A 25,844-nucleotide genomic window follows, 5' to 3' on the forward strand; every position below is an offset into this window, starting at 1 on the left:
CTGCTGATCATATCAAAGCATTTAAGACAAACAAGCAAATATCCATGTGCTTTTAAGTGAAACACGCTACCCGGGAATATGCTATTAGGCAACTCTTGTACTTCCCTGTCTCCCTTTAAATGTAGGCTTCAGAGTATTTTTTTTTAAATCTAGCTGCTCTGGAAAGTTTTAAGGTGTCCAGGGTTTCTGCTAACTCATAACCTGTTTCATAGAAAGGTACTGAGAGAGGAATTCTTTTGAATCCCAGGCTACTTACAGAGTGAACAGTGAAGCTTTCTCCCACTGTGTTATCAACATAATCTACTTTTAGTACAGTGATTTCCAAAATGATCGTAATATATGTTGGAAGTGATTAAAACAATAAGATTATATTCAAAGCTCATTACTCAGAGTTCCATGACAATCTGTGCTACTAGGAAATGGAGATCCCTTAGGTCTGTTCTAGTTAAGAATCCATGTTTATATTATTCTATCATTAACAACAGTGATAAAACAACGACCCTAGATTGCTCTTGGAAGCACAGATTTTTCTGCTTTGTTTTAGTAACAAAAAAAAAAAAGCATCTTTTTCTATATATATTAAGTCAAATATTCAGACAGCAATAACACTAGCTGTCTCAAGACTTTCAAGACTGTTCCACTTAGTGTTTTTTTAATAGAAAAGGCACAAGACTAGCCTCTAATTCTGGTTCTTCCAACAACATGAGTCATTATGCCTTAAATTCTTTTTTGGTAGTACTGACATAATAAACAAAAACATGAATAGGTTAGATTCTTATTTTCTGTTGGTTTGATTCTCCTACTACAGAATTCCTACCAGCACTATTCTTGTTTTAAAATGACGTTATAGGATAAATGAGGTAATTAATATGCAATATTAGAGAACTCTGAGTTAGAAAAAAAACCTTTAGATTATAATGAGTCTCTGTTTAATGATGAACCTGCCTACTGAATTTGTAAGGATGATCACATAACCTCTGATTATTTCTGAAAGAGAGAGAGAGGTCACCACTTCTGAGGTTCTAACCATTACTGGCCATATTAATTGAGCTTTTCTTCTCAAGCAGAACACAAATCTAATTCTGTGTAGCTCCTATAAACTGTCCTAGTTTAATTTTCTAGAGAGATAAAAAATAGATCTGCTTCCTCATCTATATGATGGCCCTCTGAAAACATAAAAACACATGATCATCTCTCTACTAAGGTTTCTCAGAAATTGCTTTCCAGAACTTTAGCATATAACAGCCCCCCTGCCCCCTCCCCTGCTTTAGGGTACTTCAGATGGTCAATGCCTCCCACAAATGCAGTATATCCTAAATGTAGTTAATCCTGGAATGACTTATCCTTTCTAGAAACAATAGGACTGCTTCTTTGCAGACTAACGCACTAGCATTCCTCTTATGTGAAGTGAAGGCTTAGTGTCTTGCTTTCTATATAACATTAGGCTTGGGGAAAGGGGGGGAGAAAAATCTGTAAGATTTGATTTCAAAATAGTATCCCTCCCTGAATTCTTCTAGGTATGATGGTTAGGGTGCAGACTGAAAGTCGTCTTTCTGCCTTTTACAGAGTAGAGGGAAAAGGTTCTCATAGTACATGTTGTAGTTGGACTGCATTTCCTTGGGATGCTTTAGCCTCAGAAGAAGGGTGCTACACAAAATGAAAATATCCTAGGAATTATTTTATTTTATTTATTTATTTATTTATTTATTTATTTATTTATTTTTAATTTTTTTTAATGTTTATTTATTTTTGAGACAGAGAGAGACAGAGCATGAATGGGGGAGGGTCAGAGAAAGAGGGAGACACAGAATCTGAAACAGGCTCCAAGCTCTGAGCAGTCAGCACAGAGCCTGACGCGGGGCTTGAACTCACGGACCACGAGATCATGACCTGAGCCGAAGTCGGACGCTTAACCGACTGAGCCACCCAGGCACCCCTCCTGGGAATTATTTTATTTTTTATTTATTTATTTATTTATTTTTAAATTTTTTTTTCAATGTTTATTTATTTTTGGGACAGAGAGAGACAGAGCATGAACGGGCGAGGGGCAGAGAGAGAGGGAGACACAGAATCGGAAACAGGCTCCAGGCTCTGAGCCATCAGCCCAGAGCCCGACGCGGGGCTCGAACTCATGGACCGTGAGATCGTGACCTGGTTGAAGTCGGACGCTTAACCGACTGCGCCACCCAGGCGCCCCCTAGGAATTATTTTAAACACACTTAAGCAGCAGCAGATTGATTTTCTTTTCATCAATAATAGTTGCCTTATATAAACTCTGGTTTCATTTCTGAGTAACCATTTTACAGGTAGTAAATATGATAACGTTAGCCTTTTCAGCATTTTCTAATAGTTTCCTGGCATGTGTCACGTTAACGCTATAGCTAATAAAAAGGGCTGCAAATATTTGAAAAACGTAAGACTTACAGAATGACAAAAGAGAAGCACAAAGTCAAGAAGAACGTCTTTTTATAAAGTTACATATTCTACATTTGATTTTTATATACAGTTAACTGGGTATAAAGGCATATTTATGTGAAGCGAGGCATAATGAGAATATGAGTGGCTCAAAAATTTAACTCTTATACCTTCTGCTTCAACTCAGAAGCCCCATAGTTAGGCTTCCCCTCATCTTTGTTTTGTGGAATTCTCTACTGACCAAAATATACACTATTAATCTTGGCACCTGAAGTTGATGAAGATGATGAGAATAGCTACAGCATTTGCTCTGAAATCAGGCAAATAACTATTCTTGAAATACAAGTAGGATGGCAAATTAATTCTGTGTCTCCCTCTCTTTCTGCCCCTCCCCTGCTCATGCTGTCTCTGTCTCTCTCTCTCTCAAAAATAAATAAACGCTAAAAAAATTAAAAAACATCCACATGGACTATAAGTGGTTATAGAAGATACTGTGTTATGAAATAAAGTTAAAATCAAGGTATTTTCCTGTTCCTTGTGTTAGAATTACAATTTAAAACATTGTAATGACTTTAAACTATGTTACAAATTTTAGTTCCTTACCATTTAGTGATTTAATATGTTCAAACAAGGGTTATTTATTTATTTATGATTTGAGAGTGAGAGAGAGAGAGTGTGGGGGGGGCAAGGGGGGAGGGGAGAGAGAGAAAGAGGGAGACAGAGAGAGAGAGAGACAGACAGAGAGAGAGAGAGAGAGAGAGAGAGAGAGAGAGAGAGAATTTTAAGCAGGCTTCATGCTCAGCACAGAGCCTGGTGCAGGGCTCAATCCCATGACCGTGAGGTCACAATCTGAGCCAAAATCAAGTGTCAGATGCTCAACCAACTAAGCCACCCAGGCACCCCAAACAAGGGTAATTTAATTAGACTATTTCCTGAATATGTTTTCTGTGAATGTACAGCTATAGGAGTCCATTAAACAGGAACCAAACTATACAATATGAAATAGTGAATATTCTGCCACTTAAAACACCGTATCATATCATATGCAATTCAAAATGATAAAAACCTTTCATCGCTAACTTTTTGAATACAACATAAAGGAAATTTCTTTAGTGGAGGAAAAAAAGACAATAAGGCAATCTGAAATAGCCAAAGTTCATGGTATGTAAGTCCATCAATCTAGTTCTTCTTCTTAGCCTTGCTGTTTTAACACAGAACAGAAAAAAAATTCCCCTGGTGAAATGACAAATGCTAAGAATAAAGAAAAGAGAAATCCTAAGCCATCCAGAAGGAAAACACATTAGTTATCATAAAGAAAGAAGTATTAGGTTGTATCATAATTCTCCACAATACTTGAACACCACAGAATCTTGAGAGAAAACAATTGTAATTGAAGAATTACATACAAGTGAAGTCATCATTTGCCTACATTAGTGACAGAAGATATTCTCAGACATGCAAAAACTTTAAAATTGTATAACTCATACACCTTACTAACATTACACAAAAAACAGAAGCACAAGTCTTGAGCAAGGGTCAGTAAACTGCCCTCTTGGCTAGCCATTGATTTATGTAGTGTCTATGGCTGCTTTTGAGCTACAGAGGCAGAGTTGAGACCTTAGTAGTTAAGTAGAAGTAGGTGCCATGGCTAGCAAGCCTAAAATATTTATCTTGCCCCTTAAGAAAAAGTTTGCAATCGCCGGTTGAGGAAATTCTTCAGCCAACAACAAAGATCCATCAAAATAAAGAAATAAAGACAGGGAAGATGAGATCAATTAGGAAGTGAGCAATAAATTAAGTGAGCAATAAAATCCGTAGAACAGAGTTAAGCTTAAATAATGGTTATTAATACAATAATAATCATGGCATCTGGCATTTATTAAATGTTATTTATTATGTATAGGAACTTTCTATGAATTATTTAATCCTCTCAACCACTCTGTGACATCGTATTATACCCACCCCCTGTTAAAGAAGAGTAAACTAAGGTACAATGTGTCCAGGGTCGCAGAGCCAGAATTCAAATCCAGACAGCCTACTAGAACATGCACTCTTGGTTATTCTCCCCAAATATAAAATACATAATAATGAAATATGAGAAGCATCCTTGAAAGAGAAAGTATGTAATGTAAAGTCATTTATAAAGAAATACTGTGGAAGTGTTCCTGGGTGGCTCAGTTGGTTAAGCATTCAACTCTGAATTTTGGCTCAGGTCATGATCTCAGGGTTCATCAGAGTGAGCCCTGTGTTGGGCTGTGCTGACTGCTTGGAGCCTGCTTGGAATTCTCATTCTCTCTCTCTCTCTCTCAAAATATGTAAAATAAACTTAAAAAAAAGAGAAAGAATGTGGAATAGAAAAAACTACCAGATTATTAAAAAGTAAACTGAGTAGAGAGAAGAAAGTGAAAGGAAGCTAAACGTCTCAGCGTCTAACAGGGGCGACTGGGTGGCTCAGCCGGTCAAGCGTCTGACTTCAGCTCAGGTCATGATCTCAAGGTTTGTGAGTTCAAGCCCTACGTTGGGCTCAGAGCCTGGAGCCTGCTTCAGATTCTGTGTCTCATTCTCTCTCTACCGCTCCCCCCAGTTCCGCTCTGTCGATCTCTCAAAATCAAATGAATGTAAAAAAAAAAAAAAAAAAAAAAAAAGAAATGCATGACTTCATCCTGGATTAAAAAAAGTCATGTTGCACCTCTCCCCCAAGAGATGTCCCTACCACCAGTGGAATAGCTGACTGGGTAAGTGAGGCCTCTAGTAAGGAGGAAGAAGGAAATGGGAAGGAAAAGTCCCCTAGAGACACTCATATGTACACCAGGACTCTCCCTCTCCTCACTTATTTATTGTGTGGTTCCCCATGACCATCCTTCCATCCCAGTGATCACTGCTAAGGCTCACAATGAATAAGATGAAGCCCATCTTCTGCTGTGCAAAATTGACATGGTCCAACCATTTATCACTTCCATGACCAAAGTGACCCAAATGACTCCCTCCTTCATTTCTAACCCTTGAAGAGGCTCCGTCTGACCGAGTCCAGAGAATTATTTTTACAGCGTACCTCCTCTAATTACAGGGTGTTGCTACTACATTTTAATTGGGACTGCTAAAACCATCCAAAAGGCACTAACACTCCCAAGAGTTTCTTTCTAGGTCCCTTGGAGATACCTCTGGGGGGTAACCAAAACACTAACTGAGAATAAAAGAAAGAAAAAGGGGAAGGAGGTCTTTTACAATACAAACTGCTATAAAAGCTTCAGGAGAAAACAATGCCTAGAGCAAAGGTTTAAAAGAAAAAAAAAAAAAACAACCCAGCAAGAAAGCTCAGAAACATAAGGTGAGAGAAGACCAAATAAATCACAACAGAGTTAAATGAACTAAACTCCTCTATTAAAAGACAAATGCCGCCCTCCCAAGACAAAGGCTCTCAGATTGGATCAAACCATGTTACTTATAAGAAATGTATCAAAAACAAAATAGTATAGAAAGATAAAAAAACTTGTTGAAAGTGGAGTATTGAAGTCTCCTAATTTTTTTTTTAAACGTTTATTTATTACTGAGAGACAGACAGAGACACAGCATGAGCATGGGAGGGTCAGAGAGACAGGGAGACACAGAATCTGAAGCAGGCTCCAGGCTCTGAGCTGTCAGCACAGAGCCCAACACAGGGCTTGAACTCACAAACTGAGAGATCATGACCTGAGCCGAAGCTGGAAGCTTAACTGACTGAGCCACCCAGGCTGAAGTCCCCTAATATTAATGTATTGTCAATTACTCCCTTCAGATCTGTTGATATTTGCTTAATATACTTAGGTGTTCTAATGTAGGATGTATGTGTATTTAAAATTGTTATAACCTCTTGGGGCGCCTGGGTGGCGTAGTCGGTTAAGCGTCCGACTTCAGCCAGGTCACGATCTCGCGCTCCATGAGTTCGAGCCCCGCGTCAGGCTCTGGGCTGATAGCTCAGAGCCTGGAGCCTGTTTCCGATTCTGTGTCTCCCTCTCTCTCTCTGCCCCTCCCCCGTTCACTCTCTGTCTCTCTCTGTCCAAAAAATAAATAAACATTGAAAAAAAAAATTTAAAATTGTTATAACCTCTTGATAAATTAACCCCTTTATCATTATACGATGACTTTGTTTCTTGTTCCAGTTTTTGACTTAAAGTTTATTTTGTCTGCTACAAGTATAGCTATCCCTGTTCCCTTCTGGTTTGCATTTGTATAGAATATCTTTTTGCATCCCTGCACTTTGAATCAATGTGTTCCCTTTAGCAGAAGTGAGTTCCTTGTAGGCAGCATATGGTTGGGTCTTGTTTTCTACAAATTTAGCAACTATCTGCCCTTTGTTTGGAGAACTTAACCCACTTATTTAAAGTAATTATTATTATTATTTTAATCTTTACTTATTTTGAGAGAGTGTGTGTGCACATGACCGGGGAGGGGCAGAAAGAAAGGAAGAGAGAGAGAATCCCAAGCAGGCCATGGTGCTATCAGTGCAGAGCCCCAAGGTGGGGCTCTAACCTACGAACCGTGAGATCATGACCTGAGCTGAAATCAAGAATTGCACACTTAACTGACTGAGCCACCCAGGTGCCCCTTAAAGTAATTATTGATTGCTAAGGACTTGGAGTTGCTATCTTCTTGTTTTCTGCATTTTTTGTAGTTCCTTTGTTGTTTTTTCCTTTCTTGCTGTCTTCCTTTGTGAATTTATGATTTTCTGCAGTGATATACTTTGCTTCTTTATCTTGTGTTATCCACTATAGCTTCTTTTTTTCTTTTGAGAGAGAAGGAGGGAGAGAGAGAGAGAGCACACATGCGAGTGGGGCAGAGGGAGAGGATCTCAAGCAGGTTCCATACCCAGCATGGAGCAGGACACGGGGCTTGACCCTGGGATCATGACCTGAGCTGAAATCAAAAGTCAGACACTCAACTGACTGAACCACCCAAGTGCCCCTTATTTTGTGGTCACCATGAGACATAATTGAAACATTTTACAGACATAACAGTCTTTTTTTTTTTTTTTTTTTAAGTAGGCTTCATGCTTAGCGCGGAGCCCAACGCAGGGCTTGAACTCATGATCTGAGATCAAGACCTGAGCTGAGATGAACCAACTGAGCCACCCAGCCACCTCAATAGTCTATTTTTTAAATTAATTACTTAATCTATCTATCTATCTATCTATCTATCTATCTATCTATCTACCTACCTACCTACCTACCTATATATCTATCTTTCTTTCTTTGAGAGAGGGGGAGAGAGAGCACATGCAAACGTGTTGGGGGGGGGGTGGGCAAAGGAACAGGGAGAGAGAGAATCTAAGCAGGCTCCATGCCCAATGTAGAGCATGAGGTGGGGCTTGATCTCACAACCCTGAGAGCATGATCTGAGCTGAAATCAAGAGTTGGATGCTTAACCGACTAAGCCACCCAGGTACCCCTAGACAGTCTACTTTGAAATGATAACTTAATTTCAATTACATACAAAATTTGTACCCTTCCCTCTCAACATTTTGTTTTTGATGTCACAATATGCATCTTTTTATATTGTATATGCATTATGTGTGTGTATAAATTATTGTTGTTATAGCTAATTTTAATACTTTTGTCCTTTAACCTTTATACTACAGTTGAGTGGTTAACACATCACCATATTACTGTATTAGAGTAGTCTGAATCTAACTATAGACTTACCTTTACCAGTGTTTTCTGTATTTTCATGTTACTAGTTAGTGTCTTTTTATTTAAACATGAAGAACTTTCAACATTTCTTATAAGGTAGGTCCAGTGGTAATGAAGTTCTTCAGCTTTTGTTTGTTATGGAACATACTTATTTATCTCACCTTCATTTTTTGGAGGGTAAATTTGCTGGGTAAAGTATTCTTGGTTGGCTTTTTTCTTTCAGTTCTCTGAATATATTACTCCATTCTCTCCTGGCCTGCAAGGTTCCTGCCGAGAATTCAGCTGATAGCCTTATAGGGGATCCCTTGTATGAAAAATTTGTTTTCTCTTGCTACTTTAAACATTCTATCTCTGTCTGTGATTTTAGTCAGTTTTATTATAATGTGTTTTGGAGAAGATCATTTTGGATTGAAATTTTGTGGTGGCCTATTAGCTTCATGAACTTGAATGTCCAAATCCTTCTCCAGGTTTGGGAAGGTCTCAGTCATTATTTAAGCTTTCTACCCCCTTTTCTCCTTCTCTTCTCCTTGTAGGACTCCAACGATAGGTAGATTATTTCTCTTCATGGTGTCCCATAGGTCCAGTAGGTTTTCTTCATTTCTTTTCATTCTTTTTTCTTTTTGTTCCTCTACTGGATACTTTCAAACAATGTCTTTGAGCTCACTGATTCTTCTGCTTGGTCCAGTCTGCTGGAGCTCTTCTTCGGTTCAGCCATCATATTCTTAAGCTCCCAAATTTGTTTGGTTCTTTATGTTTTATATCATTGTGTTCTTTTATTGTTTTTCTGATTTTGTTATTTATCTGTGTTCTCTTATAGCTCTCTGAAGATATTTATTTATTTTAATTTTTTTTAATGTTTATTTATTTTTTTTGAGAGAGAGAGAGAGAGAGAGAGAGAGACAGAGCATGAGCAGAGGAGGGGCAGACACAGAATCGGAAGCAGGCTCCAGGCTCTGAGCTGTCAGCACGGGACCTGATGCGGGGCTCGAACTCACAAACTGTGAGGTCATGACCTGAGCCGAAGTCGGACACTCAACTGACTGAGCCACCCAGGTGCCCCTCTGAAGATATTTAGAACATCAATTACGTTGAATTCTTTGTTAGATAATTCCTGTGTCTTCATTTCTTTGTGGTCAGTTACTGGAATTTTTCTTTGGTGAAGTCATGTTTTGGTGCTTTTTCTTGATTCCTATTGTGTAGGTGTCTGTGCATTTGGACAAACAGTTATCTTTTCCACTTTAAGAACTGACTTGTGTAAAGGAAGACCTTTGCTGAGGGTTGGGCACACATCCTGGGGGGGAAGGGTGCCAAGTGCAGGGGTGTGTAGTGGCTCTGGGTCCAGATGTGGTGGTGACTCATTGGCTCAGGATGCTGGGGTCTACAGTATTGCCGATTGCATAGTCCTTTGCAAGAACTGCAGCGGATCTGCTGAGGCTGCAATGGTTGTTGGTGTCCTTGGGCAGCACCTCTAGATCTAGCAGGTAGGAACCAGGGCAGGCAGTGGTAGCAGCTGGAGTGACAGTGGGCACACACTCAGCTATAGGAGCCAGCTGCAGGGGCCTGTAGTGGCAGGGGCCAGCTACAAACACACACATAGTGGTGGGGCTAAGGTAAGCAACAAAGGCCAGGACCAAGTGGCAGTTATTGTGGCCCTGGCTGTTACACTGCACTACTGTGGCTGCTGGGTCTTGTCACAGGTGCAACAGCAGTGGAAATGAATGTCTTGAGTTAACTCATGGGCATGCAGGCACACAGGTGGAGGGATTAGCTGCAGGTGAGCCCAGTGGTACAGGCCAGTGACAGGAGACAGGGCCAGGTCCAGGGCCAGGACCACAAATAGCTGTGGAAACCTTGGCTACTGGCATGTACTCTCATGGCTACAGGATCTTGCCACAGGTGCAGACACAACAATGGAGGCAGGTGAAGGGCATCAGACCAGCAGTATGCAACAGCACAGCTAGAGGGATTAGCCTTGAGTGCATGCAGTGGTGGGGATTAGCTGGAGGGGTCTAGGCTGGAGTATATGTGCAGCCTCAGAGGCTTGGGCTGACTGCTAGTGTGGGTCCCAGGCTCCAGTGGAGAATGGGGTGGGAAGGGTAGTTGGCATCAATGAATACGAATATTTTGGGGGCAAAAACCAGTGAAATCTGCAGGAAGTATGTGGTAGCTGTGTTGGCCATTGGTACCTTCATTGGTGAAAGCTGCTGGGGTCTTCTACAGAGCAGATCGCTGGGAATCCCAGTCACTCCATGTCTGGTAGTGATATCCCTGCTTTTCTTCCTCATTTCTAGTCAATTCTCTACATCTCCTTTTTGCTGGTCTCTGGGTGGGGTGAAACTGAAGCAAGTCCTTTGTATAGTGACCTGAAAGGCTGGGGAAGCTGACTGGTCATTTCAGTCTTCCGTTTTCAGCGAGGGGAATTCTGTATAGATATGGAGTTCCCTCTTGGTGCTGAGCAGTGCTGGCTTGGGGGATGGGATGGCATAGGCAAATGGAGATGTTTATCCTTCCTTTTGTGTGATTATTCACAAATTATTTGTTTCACTGTGTTAGTGACGTTTCTTAAGTGGACTCCAGAGCTCTCCCAGAGCCACTTCTGTTTGTGGATAGCTATCTAATTGTTATCTTTATTGGGAGGGACGGAGGCTGGGTTCTCCTGTTTCCTTGTCTTTGCAACATCACTAAGTGGGGCCCTCCTCTGGTGAATCCATTTCTGGATCTCTATTCTTCTTTAGAGAAGTTTCTGGGATTTCAACATCAGGTCATATTCTTATCTTTAAGAATCTTATTATACTGCTACCACATCCACTGTATGAAGCTCATCATTTAGGAAATCTTACAGACCTACAAATATCTTGAAAGTATTTCTAGAACTATTACGGGAACTTATAGGTCATTTATGATTTAGTGTGAATTCATTTAATCTGAAGACTTAATTTTTTTTAAGTTTATTTATCTTTCCTAGTAATCTCTACAACCAACATGGGGCTCGAACCCCATGATCTTGACCTCAAGATCAAAAGTTGCATGCTCCTCTGACTGTGACAGCCAGGCACCCAAGATTTAATTTTTAATTTTAATTTTTTTAAAGTTTACTTATTTACTTTGAGAGAGAGAGCAAGGGAGGGACAGAGAGAGAGAGAGAGAGAGAGAGAGAGAGAGAACCCTAAGCATGGGGCTCTATCTCACAAAATGTGAGATCATGACCTGAGCCAAAATCAAGAGTCAGACACTCAACTGACCAAACCACCCAGGTACCCCTAATTTTTTAAAACTTAAATTTGTTGTATTGTGAGAAAGGCAATTGTGTCTTTTGGAATGATGGTTGAGGAGAGACAAATACAGATATTCCTCTGATAGCTTAGCACAAAGCTGGCTTGGTAGATTTGAATTAGCTCAGTGAAAGAAGAGGCTGATATCACCCATGGAGTGGAAGCCCCCTCTTTCTAACAAGACCACTTTGTCAACCAGGATGCTCTTACTGTTACACAACAACCTGGATGTTCCCTGCCTCCCATCCCTGTAATTATAGAGAGTTATGGGGGCAGTATCTTTTTCCTAGAGCCCTTTTCATGATATGTTTCAGCAGTGTCCGGTCCAACAAAGCACATTTTTTTCTGCTAAATGGTATAAAGATGGGGACTGGGTAATTTTGCTACTTTTCTGCCTGTGGGTTGCTCCACTATTTTAGATTCCATTTAGACTACATAGTACCAGTAGTATTTATGACGGTGTTCCTTTTGTATAACAAAGGGGAAAAGTAATTCTTTTTGGATGAAGAATTTCCTAGAAGGCAGAGAATTTAGTCTACTTTGACACTGAAGACCAAGTCTTTTCCCTTCAACTTGTCTTGGTATAGATCTAAAGGCTTCCTTCCACCTGTGGAAAGAACTCAGGAAAGAAGGAAGCCCTATGTGTCTAACTGATTATGTTCCACTAGTGGAAAACCTAGAGAGCCAAGCATAAATCAGATTTAAGAGCAGGGTTACTCCTAGAAAAGGCCAGGAAAGGATCTCCTGATGAATTCTGCAGAAAACAAGAAGACAGATGACCCCATCTGTGAGAACAATGATGTTAAGATAAAACAATGATCTGCTTTGAAGACTTTCTCCTCTGGGTGCTAAAACAAGCTGAATCAACAAGATCATTCTGGCTCCTGTACTGAGAATGGGCTGTAGAGAAGCAAGTGTGATAAAAGGATGACTAGTTAGGAAGGTACTAAAATAATCGAAGAGACATGAGAGGACAGGGAAAAATGGTGGGATTCTGGATTATTTCAAAGTAGAGCTGACAGGATTTGCCACAGATCAGAAATACAAATATTCAGACTATTTTTCAAATACACATGCAAACACACACACATATTTTTTCTTTTTTCCCAAAATGGAATCATGCAATATATATATTTTGACTCATCAATACCTTGTGAACATTTTTCTATGCTAATAAATCTCTGTATTACATACATAATATTAAGTGCTATACTGAACTTCATTGCATAGATTTATTGTAATGTGTTCAGCCATCTGATATATGAGTTCTTTTCAATGTATTTTTGACCATCAACATCATTATACACGTGATCATTTTATTATATATATTAATATATACAATATATATATGAATATATATTATATATTATTATATCATTTTATTATAAGTCTAACTTATAGAAATGAAATTGCTAAGCTAACGGGTTAGCACTTCTGAAAGTGTTTGATAAACACTGACTGTCAAGATTCTGAAAAGGCATGCCAATAATTTATGCTCTTATATATATAGTCAATTACATTTAAGTGTCAGTCCAGTAGTTAATTTTCATGTGCAAATGGATACCCAAAACGGTACACTATGATTTTGGTAGTCAAATGAGAGTAGGAACAACTAATTGTTCCCTTCAAGAGAACATAACCAACCCTAATTTTTACCCCAGTTTCTCAGAGCTCTAAAGGACTTCACCTTTGAGAGTGATTTCAGTTTAGGAAAGATTCATTCAACTCATAGAGGACTAAGCCCAAGTCTAAGCTGGTCTAACTGTAAGGCAGAGTGGGGGATAAAACTTCCCCAGATGCAAGGTACAGCCATGATGCCCATTATTTACTGGTCTATAGTCTGTCACAGGGTAGCCAGGACCCCAAGATACAGGGGGTAGAGGGCAGGGGTAAGGCTGCTATTCCCAATAACACTTACTGGAAGGATCTAATTAGAAGACCTATGGTTTTACTCTGATAAATTCTGACCATAAAGAAAAACATTTAGAAACGTAATATATAGTCTTAGAACAGACTTAACATTCACATTTAGTTAGTCTGGCTTTTATTTGAAAATCCTCAAACAATGAAAGAAACTACATGGGCTACATTACATACAGGCTGTACGATGGCTACAAAGAGAGCTCTTTATTTTTATTGCATCTCAGTGTGATTTATTTAATGTCAATTTAAAGGTTTTCTAAAGAATATGGAACACTACAGGTCAAGAATCTGCTTTTAAAAAATTCATGGGGGGCGCCTGGGTGGCTCAGTCAGTTAGGTGGCCGAATTTGGCTCAGGTCATGATCTTGCAGTCTGTGAGTTCGAACCCTGCATCGGACCCTGTGCTGACAGCTTAGAGCCTGGAGTCTGCTTTGGATTCTGTGTTTCCCTCTCTCTCTGGCTCTCCCCGCTTGCACTCTCTCTCTCTCTCAAAAATAAACAAACATTAAAAAAAATTTTAATTTATAAGATTGTGAAAATCTTCTGAATTCCTTCAGCAAGGTTTCAGCTGTACAGACACTTATTCCTTCTAACTACTGCTTTTCTACCATTTGCATTTTTCTAGAAAATACATTTCAGCCCTGATTCTCAAAAAAAAAAAAAAAAAAAGATTTATAATTTCACACCTGAAAAAAGAAATAGCTAATGTTTCAAGTTCATAGCTCATAACCTATCTTTGAGCTATATTTCAGCCTCAGTTACTGGATGACCTTCTGAGAGCTGCCAGAAACAGTCTTTCATTTAAATTGCTCTTTATTACACTATTATTTGACAGTTGTGCTAAAGGAAGAGTATTCAATGCCACAGATGTCAAAAAGCTTGGATTCCCCAAGAGTTCCTGGGAGAGATTCTGGAAGGCATGCCAGGGCTTTACCCTTGATTAAGGTCATGTTCTACTTTAGGAATATATTTTCTTCAAATGCATGTTACTATTTTTATGCCCAAATTACATATGCCTGTGTGACAGATCGCCACCCCTATCTTCAAAGATCTTAAAAAATAATAATTTATGGGGGCGCCTGGCTGGCTCAGCATGCAGCTCTTAATCTCGGGGTTGTAAGTTCAAGCTCCATGTTGGGTGTAGAAACTACTTAAAAATAAAATATTAAAAAAATTCATCTGCTTGGCTTTCATTTCATCCTATGTGGTTTTATTTATTTTTTTTTCAATGTTTATTTATTTTTGGGACAGAGAGAGACAGAGCATGAACGGGGAGGGGCAGAGAGAGAGGGAGACACAGAATCGGAAACAGGCTCCAGGCTCTGAGCCATCAGCCCAGAGCCCAATGCGGGGCTCGAACTCACGGACCGCGAGATCGTGACCTGGCTGAAGTCGGACGCTTAACCGACTGCGCCACCCAGGCGCCCCTCATCCTATGTGGTTTTAGTCCACTCCATGTACTCAATAGTAGCCAATGTGAAAGCTTACGCCAAGATGCAACTTACTGCATAGATGCTTAGAATTAGTTACTTTAATAAATAAGATTGGATATTGGATATTTAATTTACGCTAATTTGAATGACCATCGTTACATGTGACTTGGTTGGGCATTCACCCAAAAGCTATGTGGTTTTTCAGTTTAGTGCTCCCTCCCCCAAATTTTAGCTATTTGAATTAATTTTTTAGATTTCATCATGTATATATTCAGAGAGTAGCTATTATTTAAAACAGTTTTAAATACCAGGCAAGATTGCTAAGGGTACTTGGAACAATATAAAAATTTAGTATGTATACTAAAGTAACTTCACAAAAATTCTTAGCTATTTATTTAGCCAACAAATATATATGGAGTACTTATTGTGTGTCAGATACTGTGTTGAGTATCTTCTCCAGAAGGTGTAATGGTTAAGCAAACCATTCTGTGACAACCTTTCTTGCCTTGATTTCCTTTGTGTACCCTCAAATTCCCCAGCACAACAAATAAGCTTTTCTAAAATTGTTACAGGGAAAGGTGAACAACACATGATGAAGCCTATGCATAACCAAACACTAGCAAGTTGTGGTTTTAGGGAAAGGTCAACTATACAGATAGACAGATACACTTGATTCCAGTCCAACTTCTAAGAGGCAAACAATGTGAAAAAGTGGGGCTCCTGGACCATAAGCAAAGACCTTTAAATATTATCAATTATTAAGGACTGAATTCTTATAGAGCCATCCCAACCATCAATAGAATGAAAGCAGGGCAGGATGGAGCCTGAGGAGGATAGGACAAAAGTTAGAAGAGTTATAAGAGGCTGAAATCTGGGAAAGTTTCTATAATGTTCTAGGGAAGTAAAAGAAAGGCTATAGTAGAAAGGTAAACTGAGGCCCATTTGACACTGTAATCAAGGATACGGAGATGGATGGGTGGCTGGGTCTACTTAAAAGGGACTCAGAGAAGCCACATCCCAAATAGCCTTTTGTTCAAATATTTTTAGAGGGGTGCTCGGGTGCCTCAGTTGGTTAAGTGTCCAACTGTTGATTTCAGCTCAGGTCATGCTCTCACAGTTTGTGAGATCCATCCCTCTATTGCTGTTTCTCTCTCAAAAATAAGTAAATAAACTAAAAACAAACAAATATATATACATATACATATATATATATATATATATTAATGAATAGTAGTGGTAGGATACAGTTTTAGGTACTTTGGGGATACAAAGCCATATGACATAGTTCCTATTTCAAGATATTATTTAGTGATACTATATCCCTTGTCTAACTTTTATTAATTAGGGATTCTTTTGAATAATAAGCATTTCCTGCAAATGTCTCTGGAGCTATTATGATTCACAATTCAATGTAAAAAAAAAATTTTTTTAAATTCTAAATGTTTGTTAAAAACAAAAACAACAAAATCCTAATTGAGATATGCTAAGAGAAAGGTAGTTTTGATCTGAAGAATGAAGGGAGAAAAAGAAATAATTAGCCTATTTTGGAATTTTATTTTTCCTGTTCCATGAACTTTTAACCCATTGATAAATGCAGCCTAAGAAAGTGGGAAGCCTTTGAGTTTACCAAATGCTTCCCCTATTAGGCTTTCCTTCCCAAGGGCCTAAGGAGCAGAGAAGTAGAACTGGGAAGGACCTCCTCTTCTCTCTTGGAGAGCCCCTACCTGAACCTCAGGTATCAGAGAGAACGGACTCCCTACAAAAGTAGCAGAAAGCTTTGAAGGCCAACAACAGCTGTTCAAGAGAGGACAAAGTGTAAGCAGACACAATTCTGGTGGCAGCATCAGACCACTGAGCATACAGAAAATACTCCTGACTACCTCATTCAACACTCTCTTCTTTAGAACACAGCCCTAGCTTGAGAGGAGAGCTACAGACATCATGTGCCCTTAACCAGATTTCTATAACATTTTAAGACAATATTAGAATTTTATTAGAATTTTTAAAAAGTGAAAGTGGATCAATTCAAATAAAACACAAGTATGAAAAGGCTAGTAAGAACTGGTTTCCTTGGAGGGTATAATTATGAAATCTTCCCCAAGATGCAGTCAAAATATATTTAGATCTTATTTTTGTTATAAGCCACAATTTGCTTCTTTAGTCTCTGTTCTTCTCTTAGCCTATGAACCCTCAGAAGGAATCTCAAGCTACTGTTCCCCAAATATATACTTCCTTTAGCATATAAAGAAAACATTTTAATCTTCTAGTATAATCATATGCAGGTCTGAGAGACTTAAACACAAACACGACTTATTTCTTGTTCATCTGAACTAAAATTCTTATGTGGTCGTTGATATAAAAGTGTAAATGTTTCAACTTTCTCCAAGAGTGGGGTTACTGAAACCTCAGAGTGCTCTCAGATACATCTGGCTCAAAAGGAAGTGAACATCATAAATACTTGATACATTTAAAAGCATTGTTTTATTGTTTTGATAAAGCTGCATTATAAAATCAACAAATTAACTTTAAGAACAGGTAATGTCAGAGAAAGAAGTTGTTGGTAAGTAACACAATGAGATCCTTTTGGCTGTAGAACATGCAAATAGAATATTTTTAAAATTCTAAGCACCTTTTACAGGCAAAAATAGCACTGAATTCAGCCTTTCATCTGCTTTGTCTTACTCCTCATGATGTCAACTTAGCAATGGTAGATAATCCAAGAAATAAAAAACTTAGGCAGATTAATAGCTAAACCAAATTTTCTCTGTAACTTCCCCAACTCTGATGTCCCAATAAAAAAGATTTGTAGCTGCCTTAAATGTGTTGATAGATCTCAGAATGCTGCCTTGCTCATATTTTTCAACAGATCACTCAAGCTGAAAAACATTTTCATCTGTAACTAACGAAACATTTTCATTAGGCAGAATGGCACTGATCAGCACCATGATCTCCAAGTCACGTACACTTTATGATCAGCTCCTGAGTTTGCACGGCAAGAGAAATAAAATATCATAAACTTTCACTTGAATGCTGATGTAATTTCTCAAAGATCTGTGAGAATTGTGGGTCACAATAAGAATGTGGTTTAACTGTCAGTATGTCAAACCCTGCTACAGTGAAACTCACTTAATTCAATTTCTCCAATGATTCCTCAAAATCTAAAGAGGGAATCAAAATCAGAACACACTGAATGATGCCTGAATTTCATTAGGTCAGGTCCTATGCACTGAACATGCCGTAACATTTTTTGCTTCTGCTTTTTCTGCTGACTTTTCAAAGATTAATAGTAAAAAGTAAGGAAGATGCTTAATAATCAACTTTTATAATTGTTTTACTATTGCTTCCTTAAGCTATCTAGAGTTGTTTTCATGTTATTAGGCAACAGCACTAATAACTTTAGTTAGAACACATATGGAGACAAAGAGCACAAAGTAAGTACTTCATAATTGTCAACGGCCAAGATCCAGAGTCTAAGTTATACTATCATTACCGAATGAATCTTAGCATTAGCAAGAATGATCCAAATCAATAAATGCTATGTAGCATTCTAGATAAATCTGGATGACCTTTCTCTGCACCTAGTTATGAGAAAAATCTCTGACTTCCATTATAAGATTTAAGACCATCAGCTAATGCTGCAGCTGGTTAGTGCAGAGAATTAAGCCATTAATAATCATACTTCTGTATTCTCATTCAATTCCTATTAACCTACTTTAAGGATCAGAGGCTTCTTGGAAATTATTTAATAACAGTAATTATTAACAGTCTCTTCATCTTGCCTAGAAGGAATCTAGATTTATTTACTAAATACTTAATATTCTACTTAATACAGATGTTAAGACTCATGTAAAAAATTCTTCAAGTTAATCCATCAAACCTGATCACAGAGATATGGTATAAAGCAACAGAATTTATGAATTAGGGGGGCACCTGGGTGGCTCAGTCGGTTGAGTATCTGATTCTTGATTTTGGCTCAGGTCATGGGCCCAGGGTTGTGGGATCGAGACCCACGTCAGGCTCTGTGCTCAGTGCAGAGCCAGCTTGAGATTCTTTTTCTTTCACCCCCTGCCCCTCTTCCTGGTTCACTCTCCCTCTCTCTTTCCCTCTAAAGTAAAATAAATAAATAAATAAATAAATAAATAAATAAATAAATAAATAAGTAAAACCTTTCCAAAAAAAAAAATTATGAATTAGGAATGAAGGGGGAATACAAATACATGAATTCTAAATTATAAGAAACCAAGCTTGTGTGGAAATAGATTAATTTAAAAACATGTTTTCCTCATTCCATTTGTACTGACTGCAGACTGAAGACAACAGCTACAAGAACTGTTCTCAGTTTGCTAACTTCCTTTGGAGAAAATTGAAAAATATGTTATATTCTTGTTTTGTTATACCTTGTTTCAGTGCTTATATAGTGTCCATAGTGAATATCATTGCAAATCTATAGTGAATATCATTACAAACCTTTGATCATTGTCATGTAGTTTACAATCTAGATAATAATAAACAAGTAAAAGAAATCAATTATATAGAATGTTAAATATTGGTTAAGTGCCAAGGAGAAAAAATTAAGCAGGTAAGGGGTTTAGGAGGTATGTATGTTTAAGCGTGTGTGTATGACAGTGGTTAAAACTTTTAGAGGTGTTTAAAATTTTAGATTGGCTAAACAGGGCCCCCATTATCCAAAGCACATGCAGAGAAGAGGGAGAAATTCATGCCATTGCTTATTACAAGCACAAGATATTGCTGCCAAATTGGTTGTTATTCTGGGTATGTGTCCAAGATATTCTTGTTTAGCTAAAAATCAAACTTCTAAGAAGTTTAATAAACATAAGAAGAAATGACTCTCTTTAATGGGGGAAATTATAATAACATGCTTTTTTAAAGAAAAGCAGCTTTCTTTCTTCTTTCTTTCTAATATAGTATCCCAGCTTTATTTTTCATGGTTGCTTTTTTTTTGTTTGTTTAAAGTAGGCTCCACGCCCAGCATGGAGCCCAACGTGGGGCCCAAACTCATGACCCTGAGATTAAGACCTGAGCTGAAATCAAGAGTCAGACGCTTAACCAACTGAGCCACCCAGGTGCCATGCCTATTCTTTTTTTTTTTTTTTTTTAAAGTAGGTTCTATGCCCGGGGCGCCTGGGTGGCGCAGAGGGTTAAGCCTCCGACTTCAGCCAGGTCACGATCTCGCACTCCGTGAGTTCGAGCCCCGCGTCAGGCTCTGGGCTGATGGCTCAGAGCCTGGAGCCTGTTTCCGATTCTGTGTCTCCCTCTCTCTCTGCCCCTCCCCCGTTCATGCTCTGTCTCTCTCTGTCCCAAAAATAAATAAACGTTGAAAAAAAAAAATTAAAAAAAAAATAAAAAAATAAAGTAGGTTCTATGCCCAATGTGGGGCTTGAACTCATCACCCTGAGATCAAGAGTCACATACTTCACCAACTGGGCCAGTGAGGCATTCCAGAAAAGCAGCTTTCTCATTTTTATTTTTAGGAGAAGTAACTATAAATCGTGAAGGGAAACAAATGATTTGCTGTATATAGTTGTCAAATTTTATTTTAGACAAAACAGAGTTTTTAAGGTACTTGGGAGGTTCCAAATGACAATCCATTTAGACAGAGTATTCATATTCTTCAAAATGATGGCAATTTCTTGAACACTACTGGGTCTATCAGTTTTGGAAAAAACCCAGACGCTCAGAAATATGACAGTCTTGCATTCTCTGAGTTATGTTGTTTTACATTACTCTGGCTGGTTTTCTGTTGGAAATCTTTAGGACAGCTCCTGTTGTCCACCAGAGTAACAGATTAATGAAAATGTTAATGCACTTCCCCTCGTCCCAAACCACTCCTTGGCAAAGCTTTTTGTGTTTAAAAAATTGCATTCTATCTTGTAGGATGATTTGGGAACCATTTAGTGTGCCTAGATTGTTATAAAATCTTGTTAGCCACAGGAAGTTGATCTACTGTGAGTGTCATTTCCTAGCATCTTAGCAGCAAGGAATGGGAAGGAAGTGATCTTAGTGTGATTTCTATGGCACATTTTCCCCCATGGTTTGTTAGACAAAGTGGACAATGCAACGTGCAACATTCAGATCACAAGAATGCTTGGACTGCCCATTACCTCTAGGAGACTTTATGACTGACCTTTCCACAGCCAGCCTGAGAGAAAGAAGAGGCACTACGTAAGTTACAGCTTATCACCGCTGAAAATGTGACCACAGAAGTAAAGTCAATCAACAGGAACCTAGATGCTGGATTCAAACCCTGAATCATTTACTTACTCTGGGACTTGGAGCAAATTTTTTGTATGTAACCCTCTGTATGCCTTAATTTCCTCATCTGTAAAGTGAAGACAATAATAGTACAAATATTATAAGGTTGATGTGAGAAAAATGTACATGTAATTGAAGTACCTAAAGGAAAAGAAAGAGAAGCAAAGAGAAAGTATCTCAGGAAATAATGGCTAGTGGCACCTGGGTGCCTCAGTCGGTTAAGCATCCGACTCAATTTCAGCTGAGGTCATGATCACACAGTTTTGACATCAAGCCCTGTGTCAGGCTCTGTGCTGGGCACAGAGCCTGCTTAACATTCAATCTTTCCCTATCTCTCTGCCCCTCCTCCACTTGCGTTCTTCTGAAAGAAAAGAAGAGAAAAGAAAAGAAAAGGAAAGAAAAGAAGGCTGAATTTTTTCCAAATTGGATGAAAACTATAAACCTATAGATCCAAAGAGCTCAAAGAATCCCAAGATAAGAAACTTGTAGAACACTACATCAAGGCACACAGTAACACAAAAGGAACAAAAAACCCTGTCCCAAACTAGGACATCTCCAAATAGGTATGATTCCTCCCTATCTCTGTCCCCCAGAAATCGTGAAGACATTTTTGATTGTCACAACTGGGAGAAGGGAAAGGGTATACTACTGGCGTCTAGTGGGTAGAAACCAGGAATGTTGCTAAACCTCCTACAATGCACAGGACAGTTCCCACAGCAATAAATTACCCTGCCTCAAACATCAATAGTGCTAAGTTGAGAAAAACTAGAGGCATATAATAATGAAAATACTTAAAACCACTGATAAGGAGAAAATCTTAAAATCATATATATTTTTTAATGCAATACACAGAAAATGCTTTATTGATGAATTGCTAATTGTTAAGTTTAATAAATGCTTTGAGTTCAGAGACAGGAGGGAGAGACCACTTGGAATTTTAGAACTTTTGGGGAACATTTAAGATAGACTTTCTTTCTAAAAGTTGGATCTCACAACTGGGTAAGAGCTGGTTAATTCCCTTATAGGGAAGTGATAATGGAGAAGGCTGAGAGTAGTTCTATGAATACTGGGGCAGACAACCACCAAGCAATACCCTTAGAGCTGTATTTTTTCTCCAATGGGGTCAAGACCTCTGAGAAATCATAAGGATCTGTAACAAATTGGAAAATGTGTTTTTTTTTTCATTTTGACGCTAATCTAAGAAATTAGTATTTGCATACACTTGGGATCCCCTGGATCACCTCTTTTTTTTTAATTTTTTAAATTTACATCCAAATTAGTTAGCATATAGTGCAACAATGATTTCAGGAGTAGTTTCCTTAATGCCCCTTACCCATTTAGCCCATCCCCCCTCCCACAACCCCTCCAGTAACCCTCTGTTTGTTCTCCATATTTGAGAGTCTCTTATGTTTTGTCCCCCTCCCTGTTTTTATATTATTTTTGTTTCCCTTCCCTTACGTTCATCTGTTTTGTCCCTTAAAGTCCTCATATGAGTGAAGTCATAAGATATTTGTCTTTCTCTGACTAATTTCGCTTAGCAAATCATATTCTTATTCTATTTTCTCATCCCTGGAAATATATAAAGTACAGCTGACCCTTGAACAACACAGGCTTGAACTGTGGGCGTCTACTTATGTATGAATTTTTCTAGGCACAGTACAGTATTGTAAATGTACTTTCTCTTCCTTATGATTTTATTAATAACATTTTTTTCCTAGCTTACTTTACTGTAAGAATACAGTATATAATACATATGGCATACAAAACGCATGTTAATTGAAGTTATGTAGGCTATTAATAGTTATGTTTTGGGGGAGTCAAAAGTTATACCCAGATTTTCGCCTGTGGGGTGGGTGGAGAGTACCAGTGTCGCTAACCCCAGCTTTGTTCAAGGGTCAACTATATGTGACATTGTCATACCAAGCACTTTTTGTAAATCACTCACCATGTTTAAGCTAGGAGGTGAGCGTCAAGAAGTAAAGAGGTGCCTGGACCAGTAGAGCTACTTGGAGTGGTTTCCAGAATTTAAGGGTAATGTGACTTTTACCTGCTCTAAAATGGTTGAATTTATCAAAGGAGCTACACAATGTGCAGGGTATTCTGAAGGTTCTGCTCTGTGGTCCTTCTGACCTTCAGAAAGATATGAAGGTAATAGGACTGAGAATTAGATACAAATTAAAATCTCATTTCAGCTCAACAAATATTTGCAGGAACTACTGCCACTGTATACAGTGTATATTACTACAGTTCTCCAAGCTGGGTCTCTTCATTTAATGCAGTACTCCTTTCTGCCACATCACGCTGAATGCAAATTCTATACAAAGTCATACACACACACACACACACACACACACACACACACACACACACACACACAAAGCTTAAAAATCTCTACCAATTCTGCTGTTTTTTTTTTATGACAATCAGATATGAAATAACATTTAAATCAGATATGAAATAACATTTGTTACAGGATATCAAGAATAAAAACCCAGACAAATTTCATACTTACTAAATACTAGGCAGTGAAGTAGGTACTTTATATTCCTGATCTCATAATCCTCAAATCATGTGGGTTTGTTATTACTTCCACCTTCACTTTGCAAACAAAACAGATGAACAAGTTCACTGACTTTCCCCTAATCACAAAGCTTAGAAGTGTTGGGGCCAGGATATCAACTGAAGACTATTTTGGAAACCACAATAACTTTGGAAATCACAACTAACTTTAACAATACCCAACTTAAGACCGTAAATGTTATTTTATTTAGTTCACTACCTTGGATCTTCATAACAAATCAATGTGTGTGTGTGTGTGTGTGTGTGTGTGTGTGTGTGTGTGTGTATCTCCTCTGTTAGAGCACTGGTTTACCACATGAATTTATTGAGACACTTTGGTATCCCAAAGACAACTGTGGTAAGGCATGTTAGTCTATATTTCTTCATTTTTCTGTCAACAGAGGAAAGAAGGGTAAGAGTGGTCAGAGCCATGGCAGGAACTGTGTCTTGTGTATGTCATTTATTAAAAACTATTTTAAAGTTTTATCTTTAGAGATGACTAGCCTAGAGAAAGGAAGAAAGAGGAAGTAATTTTTGTTTGGTATGTCAAACAAATTAGACATCAAATTAGACATTATGTCAAAAGTAATTAGAAAAAATTTAGAGAATCATCTCTTTCAAACATACAAATCAGATCTCTTTGGTTCAATTTAGATAGATTTTAATAGGATATACACAGAAAGCTAGAAACATACATATTTTGTTTTTGTTTTTCTGAACAGTTAAAAAAAAAAAAACCACTTAGAGTAGCATACTTATCAACCAAATTGTTTAGCTTTAAAAAATCAGCAATTCATCAGTGCTCTAAATGAGTCAAATTTGAGTTTTTGTCTTAAGAGGTAATCCTTAAGATTCAAAAGTGAATATTCAACACAAGTAGAAAAACCGAGCCAATTTTCTTCTTTAGTAGAGAAATGACAGATTATGTGTTTTTTTTTTTTTTTAACATTTGTTTACTTACTTTTGAGAGAGAGAGAGAGAGAGCAAGCATGTACACGCAAGTGGAGGAAGAGGCGAGAGGGAGAGAGACAGAGAATCTCAAGCAGAGAATCCCAGGGAGACAGAGAATCCCAACCCCCCGATGTGGGGCTCAGATTCATGAACCATGAAATCATGACTGGAGCCAAAATGAAGAGTCAGACATTCAACCGACTGAGCCACCTGGGTGCCCTGATCAATTCGTGTTTTAACAGGGAAGTAGAAACATTAATGAAGGCTACAAGGACCAGGCAATATACAATTTATCTTAAAAGAATACAGGGGTTCAAACACTTAAAGGTAGATTTAACTTCACTGATTTGTCTTTTTCTTTTTTTTTTAACTTTATCTTGATATTTTATTTTTCTTCCTCTTTCTCAGGTGGTTCTAAATACAAGTTATAGAGAATTTATAACAAATGAAATTGTATGTTAACTTATAATTAACTCTACAAACATGTCTTATTTCTCCCTCCAATGAACTTTTTTTTTATAGTCCTTTATGCTCCCTATAAACGAATAAAAAGAAAAGTTTATACTTACTGGAAAGAACAGTTGTAAGGAAAATGTAGTCTGAAAAGGATATGAGTCCACATTCTCCAAGGGTATAAAATATACTGCCTTCATCAGCAAATTTTTCTCGTTCCTGGGAAATTTTCTATTATATGCATGGATCCCACCAAAAGATAAAAAGAAGATATAACAGAATGAGAACACAGATAGATAGAGATGAAACACCATTTATCTGACAGTTTTATGCTACTTATCATAAGCATTTCTCTGATGGCCATTCCAAATTAATGGATCCTTTACAGTTTTCAAGATGACTAAACTTACAAGACAAAAGATGATCTTGTTTGTCTCAACACTGGCTTAATAGTAACACTAGAAAATAATTTCAATTTTATGAACTCCTGCCATTTGACATATACAGGCTCACTTCAGGACTGGTTTTGTTTCTTGGTTTTAAAAACAATCCACCTGAATTGCTGAATCACTATATTGTACAACTGAAACTAATATAACACTGTATGTTAACTATACTGGAATTAAAAACTTCAAAAAAATAAAATTAATAAAAATAAAAACAATCTGCCTTTTTCTATAGAGGTATATAAAGTAGAAAAGATACAAAAGAAACAAATAAAATAAAATGAAATTAGTACAATCTGCCCAAAGTCAGCTAATTGACCAAGAAAAACTATACTACCAATGACCAGAAACAAAGAGGTAAGCAACTATTTTCAAGGCCCACACAAACTCTCAGAAAACTAATTTCTGAGAGTTTCTTGGCCCCCCAAGAATCTTAGCTTTGGAATGTAGGAC

The 25,844-nt window shown here is 38.0% G+C and overlaps 1 protein-coding gene across 6 annotated transcripts in view; it reads right to left on the reverse strand.

The window, feature by feature from the left end:
- Positions 1 to 25,844, reverse strand: part of MICU1 (mitochondrial calcium uptake 1) — a 260,341-nt gene that overhangs the window by 92,745 nt on the left and 141,752 nt on the right. For 5 of the 6 annotated variants that reach the window (XM_040485338.1, XM_040485337.1, XM_040485336.1 and 2 more), the window contains one exon: positions 25,062 to 25,176. The exons of the other annotated variant lie outside the window; for it this stretch is intronic. In XM_040485338.1, the coding sequence (XP_040341272.1) occupies positions 25,062 to 25,176 (115 nt within the window). The remainder of the gene's footprint in view (positions 1 to 25,061; positions 25,177 to 25,844) is intronic. 6 annotated transcript variants of the gene reach the window in all.

This window comes from Herpailurus yagouaroundi, unplaced genomic scaffold (assembly GCF_014898765.1).
Source record: "Herpailurus yagouaroundi ecotype Mexico unplaced genomic scaffold, PumYag 163, whole genome shotgun sequence".
Taxonomy (NCBI): domain Eukaryota; kingdom Metazoa; phylum Chordata; class Mammalia; order Carnivora; family Felidae; genus Herpailurus; species Herpailurus yagouaroundi.